The sequence below is a fragment of the Haliotis cracherodii genome, unplaced genomic scaffold (genome assembly GCF_022045235.1).
Source record: "Haliotis cracherodii isolate W230 unplaced genomic scaffold, xgHalCrac1.p SCAF_7, whole genome shotgun sequence".
Lineage (NCBI taxonomy): Eukaryota > Metazoa > Mollusca > Gastropoda > Lepetellida > Haliotidae > Haliotis > Haliotis cracherodii.
Genome location: NW_027266330.1, coordinates 20,982,400 through 20,992,280, shown reverse-complemented (window position 1 = coordinate 20,992,280; position 9,881 = coordinate 20,982,400). Strand labels below are relative to the sequence as shown.

At 39.4% G+C, this 9,881-nt stretch overlaps 1 protein-coding gene across 1 annotated transcript; it reads left to right on the top strand.

Moving 5' to 3' along the window:
* On the top strand, positions 1-8,850 carry LOC139448096 (arylacetamide deacetylase-like). The gene is made up of 7 exons (XM_071229610.1): positions 1-116; positions 583-750; positions 1,599-1,709; positions 3,502-3,619; positions 5,147-5,210; positions 6,766-6,887; positions 7,664-8,850. The coding sequence occupies exons 2-7, from the start codon at positions 604-606 to the stop codon at positions 8,314-8,316; spliced, it is 1,215 nt and encodes a 404-aa protein (XP_071085711.1). The 5' UTR covers positions 1-116; positions 583-603; the 3' UTR covers positions 8,317-8,850.
* Positions 8,851-9,881: the final 1,031 nt, after the last annotated feature.

Below are 9,881 nucleotides of genomic sequence, written 5' to 3'. Positions count from 1 at the left end.
GTCTCCCAACTTTTGTTTAGTCACACGGAGGAAAAAGGGAAATGTTTCGTCTTGTTCACGCATACACTGAAAGCCGTTAAAAGAATAGAATCGACAAGCGAGGTATACTTGTAGAGGTAATATGATCAATGACTGTCTTGATCAAATGCCATGAAACGTGTTCATGAGGTATCGTAAGACTTAGCACTAAATTAAAGCTCTTTTTGTTCGACCTTCGTGTTGTCATGCATGATGGTCGCACCGTCGTTATCACACAACATCATATAAGACAACCTAGTTTGAAATTATGAAAGGGGGATCGTTTTATCTCACAGAAAATGATATTAACAATAGAACAGAAATAAAATGCCCTGGGTAATTAAGGATGCGTAAATGTTAATGGGTAATTTACTGTACAATCCTGGTTTTACAGTAATCCAATCATTAAGAAAGAGTTATAATTATTTATTATGTGAATCCTCACGATTATTTGCACACGTTCATGTCAGGTGTAACTGATTCCTTTTTATCAAAGTGTCAAAATATGAACAAACATAACATACACACTATAATTTGTTTATGATCTTGTGTTAATGTTTACAGTCATCTGCAGTCATCAGCACCATGGGATGCTTGAAGGTATCTGCCCTCTTGGTGTCTGTCCTTGTGACAGGCCTTTCTATCTACCTGTACACACCTATACCTGACGACCTGGAAGAACCATGGAAGCTAAGGATATACACAGCAGGATTTAAGTTACTAAAACTTGTGGTAAGTCCTATGTCCGAAAAAACGCCTCCGTGGTCTAGTGGTAGAGAGCGGAAGGTCCAGGGTTGGGTCCCCGGCCGCGTCAGACGAAAAGCTGTTAAAAGATGGTACTTCTTGTCACCCTGTTTGGCGCTCGGCATTAAGGGACTAAAACAAGGACTGGTCGGCTCGGAGTCAGTATACTGTTTCTGAGTAGGGTATTCATGTTAAACTGTGTCATGGTATCTCAGTGAGCTAGCACTATAAATCGGCATCACATGCATGCACATTGCACATAATCTTGGACCTGACGTTAAACCCAATTTCCCCTCACCTCACCTATGTTCGAAAATGGAACAAAGTATAGTGATATGTATCTCTTCTCAAAATGAAATAAGCATCTATGTTAAGGATGACCATTTGGTATTTCTGGGGTGTGAGGAGCCTGGGGTTTTATATTTGTAGAAAAATAAATTGTCCCCGAAAAATGTTGACAAAAGTACTTATGCTTCAGACTGAAATTGTTTGCCACAAAAATGTAGAATGTGCAAAATGTTTTTTAAAAGAAAAAATGTAATCTCTCGACAACCTGGACCCGTGGTTAGTCACGTGATATATTGTTTAACGACAATAACAATCGAAGTCCATGTTTACATTACAAATTGCTAAATTTCTTTCTGCCTACAAACACATTACTTCTCACATTTTTGGTTTGAGTAAATATGTAAAATCTGGTCGTTTGCTCTCGTCGCTGCCCTAGATTGACATTCCATTCTTCAAAAGTTTTGCACTATTTATAATAATCTCAATGAGGTCATTATCACTGAGAGCAAAATTTTGCAATAATGATGCTAATTTTCTTTTGTTTCCAGGGCAAAGTTATTGACTCCACTGGTTGTGGCAGCTATGGAAACACACTGCGTCTGCTGGACACCATGGCAGAGGCCGGGGCATTCAAGCACAAACCAAGTCCATTCCTTGATGTATGTTATCTTGTTTATTATTCAACTGATTTTATTTGTCAGTATAACAAAAGGCAGAGGCATAAAACAATAATTAAAATAATTTTAAAAATATTTTTTTTCTGAGGTTAGTTTAAAAATTACCCTCTTATAGTCCAACTTTGGCCCGTCGAGCAGTAATAAGTATCACAATGGACATGTCACATGTGAATCTGCCCTTGAAGTATTGAGACCCGTAAAGATCCGGGGTAGAATAGGTCTTCAGTAACCCATGCTTGTCGTAAATGGCGCCTATGCTTGTTGTAAGAGGTGATTAACGGTATCGGGTGCTCAGGCTCGCTGACTTGGTTGATGCATGTCATCACTGGATTGTCTGGGCCAGACTGGATTATTTACAGACCGCTGTCATATTTCTGGAATATTGGTGAGTGTGGCGTTAAACAACAAACAAACTAGAAGGATGAATATAAAAAGTTTAAGATAATGATAGAATATAATGGGCCAACCACATCTTTTACTTGAAGCACCGACACTTTTCTTCTGAATCTTCATCAAATGGAAAAATTTGGCTTTGTGTTATTAAGCCTGCCTTGATAAACAGTTTTCGTTTTTAAAAAATTCCGTATCGAAACATCGTATGGCCCTGTAAAGTTCATTTGCAACTCTCACACACAGTACATGTATACAGTTTTAAGATAAATGATGAGAAATCTACCTAAAGGAATACTGTCCTTGTATGCATTGTCATATTTGTATAGCAATTAATTTGTGAACATGTGTATTGTCACTAAACTCTGATCTATTTCTCCGATACAATACCTGTTAGCTTGTGTGAAAGATCTGAAATTGTTAACTTACTGTGTCAGTTACAACCAGCCTTTCGAATTCACACGAGCCCGTGACTACTAAATTGTGCCGGGGATAAGTCAATATCCAATCTAGTCTTTATAGACTGGTACCATTTGAGGGCTTTTATTCTGAAACAGGTTCTCAATGCTTCAGTTTTGCTACAAATTGGAACAATAACACTGACAGAAATTTACAGTGAACTTTATTGGCTTGTTCAGCAGGACCAACTACAAAGTCTGGGGACGAGCGAAAGAAGGTTTACACTTAGTCTGCTTAGAAAAAAGATATTTCCAAGGCTGAACTATTAGCATTCTGTCAGCAGTGCCAGACAAATTTCACAGTAAAATCATCAAAATTCTATGGTAGAATTACCAAAATTTTGTGTTAAATTACCAAAAGTCTTTGGTGAAAACATATCCATTTACCCCTCAAAAATTAATACATTCAAAAAAAAAAGATTTAAAAAAATTTCTTTAAAAATTTTAATCTCTTCGTTTCTAAAGACATTTAAGTTTTGGTTTCAACATGTCAACTTTATCTAGTCGTAATACCTCAAGAAGGTTTAAAAATGAGAATTATTTATTTTTAATTTCGTTTTGATGTTGGATCATATTTTGTATGTTTGAATTGCATGTTAAATGCTTGGGCATCCGATAATCAAGTGCAAAATTTTAAGAATAGCTTGAAAATAATGACAGATAGTGTATTGTGCAGAGTTCCTTCCCTTGGGCACGCCAGAATCCTATGATTGTGGGTTCAAATCCCGGTTCGCTCCAATTATGTTTCTAGGTTTATCAGCACCATACCCGTGCTCGTGGGTTTCACCGAAGTGGTAAACGTCTGAGACCTGCATCACTTTGGGCTTTCCTCCCACATTAAGCTGACACGCTGCGATATAACTGGAATACTGTTAAAAGCGGCATTCAACCCAACTCACTCACTCACTCACTCACTGTTACTGCAGGTCACTGACACATGGTTTGATGGGGTCAAGGTTCGGATATACCGCCCCAAGAGCGTCCACACTCCCAGTCCAGCTCTAGTGTATTACCATGGTGGAGGCTGGACATTCGGAAGTGTTGGTCAGTTATTTTTTTTTTTTCACATATCTTAGACCACCGTATATGTATCAATAATTTACACAATTTGAGGTGGGAAGCATTTTTTTGTTCATGTTTTTTTTTAACATGTTCAAGGCAACTGTGTACTTTTACTATTGATGGATGTGATTCACATGAGGTTTGTTTTTTGTTTGTTTGTTGTTTAACGCAGCACTCAGCAATGTTCGAGCTACATGATGGTGGTCTGTAAATTAAATCTGGACCAGATAATCCAGTGATTTACATCATGAGCATCAATCAAAGCAAGCCAGCGAGCCTGACCACCCGATCCCGTTAGTCGCCTTTTACGACAATCATAGTCACCTTTTAAGGCAAGCATGGGTTGCTGAAGACCAATTCTACCCCGGAATCTTCACATGAAGCATGGATGTTTGGTGTATTTCATCCAGGGTGCAGGGCGGGGAACAGATGGCATTGTGAAGTTGTCTCTGAAGGTGGGGAGGGGGGAGGGAGGGACAGTAGGTGAAATATCTTTATGGCTACTTTCCTTTCATTCTAGCTTAGGTAAATAACAGTAGCCAGACTGTCCGACTTAATTTTCTATCAGAGAGCTATAATATATAAACCTTCTTACCCCATCCCAAATATTTTTTTTTTTTCACCTTTTTTGGTCTAAGTCCAAACTGAGTAAGAACACTATACAATTAATCCATAAGATTAAACTTGCCGAATTTTGTTTTGTCTGCTATTTAATGTTAGCACTTCATGATACTTCATATCTCCGGAATCACAGTGTCCCTACCTACACCCGTCTCAGACACTGTGGCAGAGGCAAGGATGGAGATTTTATGACGCTTCATGCGGTTTGTTGAGCATATGGGCAGTCAAGGATGAGGGGTTATCTCTCATGAGAAAACCATTCTTTGAAACTCCAAAATGTCAAAAGTTCAAACAAAGTTTGCCTTCCAAGATTCGTGTTATTATTTGAAATGTGGAAATTTGTGAGACTTGGATACAAAGTGTCCTGGGCAGTTTTAATGTCTGTTCCAATTGTAAGCACCATAATTTATAGAGTGGTATATTTGGCAACAGGGAGAGTTTGACTTAGTCGTCTTGTCACACAGGAACTCGATGATAGCGTGTATAACATAATATATTCGTATAGAAAAAAATCACACCCCTTTATATACATAGGGACGAGTTCCTGCGTCTTGTCATCACTAGAACATCCATACATTGAATGGTGACGTTTAGATTACAGTGGCCCTGTATTTTCTTCATTGATCCTTGTTGTATTGATAGTTTAAGGATGATGACGAGGGACGTTGTTCATTATATCAATCACTGGTTTGTTTGGTGGAGGCGCATTATTTACAGGCTTCCGTTAAAAACCTGGAATATTGCAGACTGCTGCATTACATAAAACACAAACTATACCACAGTTGTTCATCACTTCTATGAAGAAGTTTTAGTTGACTGAGCAACATGCCAAAGAGCGTTCTGTCCTATATTCAAAACGTATATGTTGGAGTACTGTTTTGTTTGCAGGGTTATACGACCGCTTCACCAGACAGATAGCGGAATCAGCAAACATACTGGTGGTGTCAGTCGAGTAAGTTTTGCTGTCATTTATGTAATCTGGTTCTCAAAGAGCTTGGGTAAACGAGATAGACTTTACATAGCTCATGTACTTCACACGAGCTCAGCTGGTCATAGACCCGCACAGCTATGTTCATCCTACTGTCTGCTAGCTTACACAATCAGTTGCTGGGTGATTTAGGGACCCGTCATTTACTTGTAATGGGGTTGCCAAAAATGTGACGTTCTCCGAGGATAGTCATTAAAAAATACAGATTTTATAATAAAATATGCTTTTGCATTTTGTGTTTTGTCCTTTACAAGAACATGGGGAGGGTCATCCAAAATATGACAATCATCAGGGGAGCATCGTTATTTTCAGAACATTAGTGCATCAAAGACCGCTGACCCACCCACTCCTGAAGTTCCGAGGTAGAATAGGTCTTCAGCAACCCATGCTTGTCGTTATGCTTGTTGTAAGAGGCGACTAACGGGATCGGGTGGTCAGGCTCGCTGACTTGGTTTGATGCATTTCATCGATCCAAATTGCGTGGATCGTTGCTCATAATATTGATCACTGGATTGTCCGGTCCAGACTCGATCATGTACAGACCGCCGCCATATAGCTGGAATATTGCTGAGTGCGACGTTAAACAACAAACCAACCTGTAGTAAATGACCCGTCCCTTACATATAGAAGACATTTTTCCAAATTCGACTTCTGGATTATTCCTCATCAACAATTCTAGGTCCAGTTCGGTATCCAAATCGGTAATGTTAAGTGGGCACATTAAGAAGACTCCTTTGTGGATGCTAACTTGAAAGGCCAAAGGTCAATAGCCAAGGCTAAATCAGTGTGAGAATTAATGATCACCATCAAGCGCTGCTTAATTAAAAAACATGGCTGACATTGTTTTGCTGTTATTAAGGCCACATGGGTGTTCTTCCCAATAATCTGTGTGCAAGGTGTATATAAACAATATACAACACTTGTGACATGTACAGAAATTAAAGATGGCATATTTAGGTCACATGTTACTCGAGGCCCTCCAGCCTTTGGGTATCACTTGATGACTTCCTTTAAAGCTCACAGATATTGATGGATTTAGGACAGTTTCAGTTTGTATACATGTAACCAGACAAATCAATATAGTGAGTGAGTGAGTTGGGTTTAATGCTGCTTTTAACCGTATTCCAGTTATATCACGGCATGTCAGCTTAATGTGGGAGGAAAGCCCGAAGTGATGCAGGTCTCAGACGTTTACCACTTCAGTGAAACCCACGAGCACGGGTATGGTGCTGGCAAACCTAGAAACATAATCGGGGCCAAACCCAAATCAATATACGTGTATACGAACCTGTTGTGCACAAATATGAAAGGATATCTTGTTTTCAACATGGGAAGATTTTTTTATATGAAAATGCATTTTATAATTATACGAAAATATTATTTTTTCACGAAATACAGAATGTTTCTGTGATATTGTTTGCAAGTATGTCCTTATGATGTGATTCATGAAGTTAATGGCTCATTCCAAGGTCATATATTTTCATTATGTGGAACTTGACGAGTCAAAACATGTTTCCAGATACAGCCTTGCTCCGGAACACCCTTTCCCCATCCCGTTTGAGGACTGTGTGACGGCCACCCTACACCTGCTCCAGAACCCACAGCAGTACGGGGTGGACGGCAACAAGATTGCTGTGGGAGGTAAGAGTTGTCTCCCCTTATCAGGATCAACACGTGATCAGATTTGCATGGATGAAAAATAGCCTTGTGCGGTTGACATAGAAGTCCTATCAATGGACACATTCTACCAATGGATGAACAAGTGACAATAGGACTGTGAGGACTTTCTGTCCAAGTGAGCTCTATTCAAGCTTTATCAGTAGGCAGTGACATGACATATACCAGTATGTGGACTTCGCCCTTTGAAACTGTCACTGTTGAATTTGTTCTTTTAATCAGTGACTAATTAAAAAGACACAAGAAATATATTATGTCTGTACTGAATATTATTACTTTGTTTGCTATTTAAATACAAAGGAGATGGGTGAAGGGTGATTTTTGATGACCATAACATTAATGCATTGCAAGATTCCAGAAATTTTTTTTTCTTTTCCTTGTATTTCTTTAACTGGAATGGTGGTGCTGAAATAAAAAAAATTGGAAGATTAATTTTACATTTGATTTTGATTTCTTTCACTGCCAAACTCTCCCCCCCCCCCCCCACCCACCACCCCCCCACCCCCCTTTTTTAGTATTTTGTGTCGATGGATCCGTAAAACAAAATAAGCCAAATGAATTACATTAATGCATTGAAAACAATGTTAACATACTATGTATTAAATGCACTGAAGTTACCTAATGTGAAACCTTCAGCTTACTTTCATTTCCAAATGAAAATTTCGGTCTATTGTTTAATACTTAAAAACTACCGAAAGTATGTTGCAAAAAATTAACTCACTCACACTCGTCTCTTTCAGGTGACAGTGCTGGCGGCAACCTGGCCGCCGCTGTTGCACTGAGGCTCGGCAACAACAAACAGCTGCCACGCTTGTCCTTCCAGATGCTCATATATCCCTGCGTTCAGCCCTTGGACCTCAAGTTGCCATCTTACACAAATCCCTTGAACTTCTTTGGCACAGGCCCAAACGATATGGCTTGGTACTGGGCCGCATACATTGGACAGACCTCCCATCCCGATCTAGTTGAAGCCATGGTTCACAACCAGCACACCTCAGCATCAGCGAAGCGGTCCAAATATGCTGATTTTGTTGATGCCAATACCAATTTACCGAAGAGGTTTCGGAGGAAGGAGACTTCCAGAGATGTAGATTACGGTAATGAGACTCTGTGGGCGGAGATAGCACCACGGGCAACCAACCCGTACCTGGCTCCTCTCCTTGCTGAGGACTTCACAGGAGTCCCGCCATCTCTGTTGGTCACGGCGAAGTATGACGTGTTACGAGATGAAAGCATCATGTATGCTCAACGACTGAGAAAAGCAGGGATTAAGGTCGCACATAGACATTACATTGCAATACATTCAGTACTGGTATTGGATCTTTTTGAAGTAGGTAGAACAGCTATAGCTGATATTGCCAGGGATCTCCAAAAACATTTTTCCAGTAATTAAGACGGGGAAGGATGTTTATTTCTGTTTTAGCTTTTAGCGAACAATGTTTTCTTACATTATGGTTATGATTGTTGTGTTTGTGACTGAAATGACCAACCGTGAATTGTGGTTTGTCACATGAGAGGCTTAGAAAATTGTTTATTGACTTTATGCTTTATTGAGGTTTTTATCCCTTTTTATCCCTTTTTATCCCCCTGGCATATAATGCGGGGGAATATAGCAATCAGCCAGTCTGTCTGTCCGTCCGTCTGTCCGTCCGTCCGTAATCATTTCCTTTTGCGGGGCAGAATTCCAAAACCATTCAGTGTATTTGATCGAAACTTGGCAAATCTATCAGGCACATACTGAAGTGGTGCCTTTTGATATTTGGGGATTTTTCTAATTTTTATTTTTTGAAATTTTTATGGAATGAAGTTGGACATAGACTCAATTGGGGATGGGGTTCGTTTCCGGGGCAGAATTCGAAAACCATTCAGTGTATTTGATCAAAACTTGGCAAAGCTATCAGGCACATACTGAAGTGGTGCCTTTTGATAAAAAAAAAAATTAATAAATTTTCATTTTTTACAATTTTTATGGAAAGAAGTTGGACCTAGACTCCATTGGGGAACGGGTTCGTTTCCGGGCCAGAATTCGAAAAACCATTCAGTGGGTAAACAATGTATGCTACCTAAAAAAACATTCAACTGTTGACTCATTACATAGAGAATTGCACATTTAGATAGCTCATCTGAATGATGTGTTGTCCTCCTGACTATCTATGGGTGATAGCTCACCTGGACGATATGTTGTCCTGACACCCTATGAGGTGATAGCTCACCTGGATGATGTGTTGTCCTTTCAATTTTCTACTGGATGATAGCTAACCTGAAAAATGGGTTGTCCTCCTGACAGTCATTGAACTGATAGCTCACCTGGACAATCAGTTGTCTTCCTGTCTACTGGGTGATAGCTCACCTGAACAATATGTTGTCCTCTTGACTACTGGATGAATGTTACCTGGATGATGTGTTGTCCTCCTGGCAATAACCTAGGTGATAGCTCACCTGAACAATGTCTTGTGCTCCTTGCAGTTTACCTGTTAATGGCTCACCTGGAAGTCTTTTGGCACTTATTCAATTCATGCACATACATGTTGTACAATTAAACACTTCTATATGTGGCGATGTCTTCATTCTGTAAGGCATATTTTTAGAAATACTTGTCACAGATTTATTTATGTCAGTGTGTATGAAATATTTACAAATACATAAACAGTGATAATACAATATTTTCTTATTAAAAACCTTTATTATGCAATATCCAGTTTTTGTTTTCTTATATGTATGTATATATGGTCCTTAGTTTATTACTAATATCACAAATGTAATGTTGATGTTGATGATTGATTGTTTGTTGCTTAATGCCGCACTCAGCAACATTCCAGCTATATGACGACAGTCTGTAAATAATCAAGTCTGGACCAGACGGTCCAGTGATTGACATCACGAGCAGCGAACCATGCAATTGGGAAAGGATGACATGCATCAACCAAGTCAGCGAGCCTGACCACCCGATGCTGTTAG

Coding starts and splice junctions, on each gene's coding strand:
- LOC139448096 (XM_071229610.1), top strand. CDS start 604: ATGGGATGCTTGAAGGTATCTGCCCTCTTGGTGTCTGTCCTTGTGACA. Junction 3,620..5,146: donor CTGGACATTCGGAAGTGTTG/GTCAGTTATTTT, acceptor TTTTGTTTGCAG/GGTTATACGACCGCTTCACC. Junction 6,888..7,663: donor CAACAAGATTGCTGTGGGAG/GTAAGAGTTGTC, acceptor CGTCTCTTTCAG/GTGACAGTGCTGGCGGCAAC.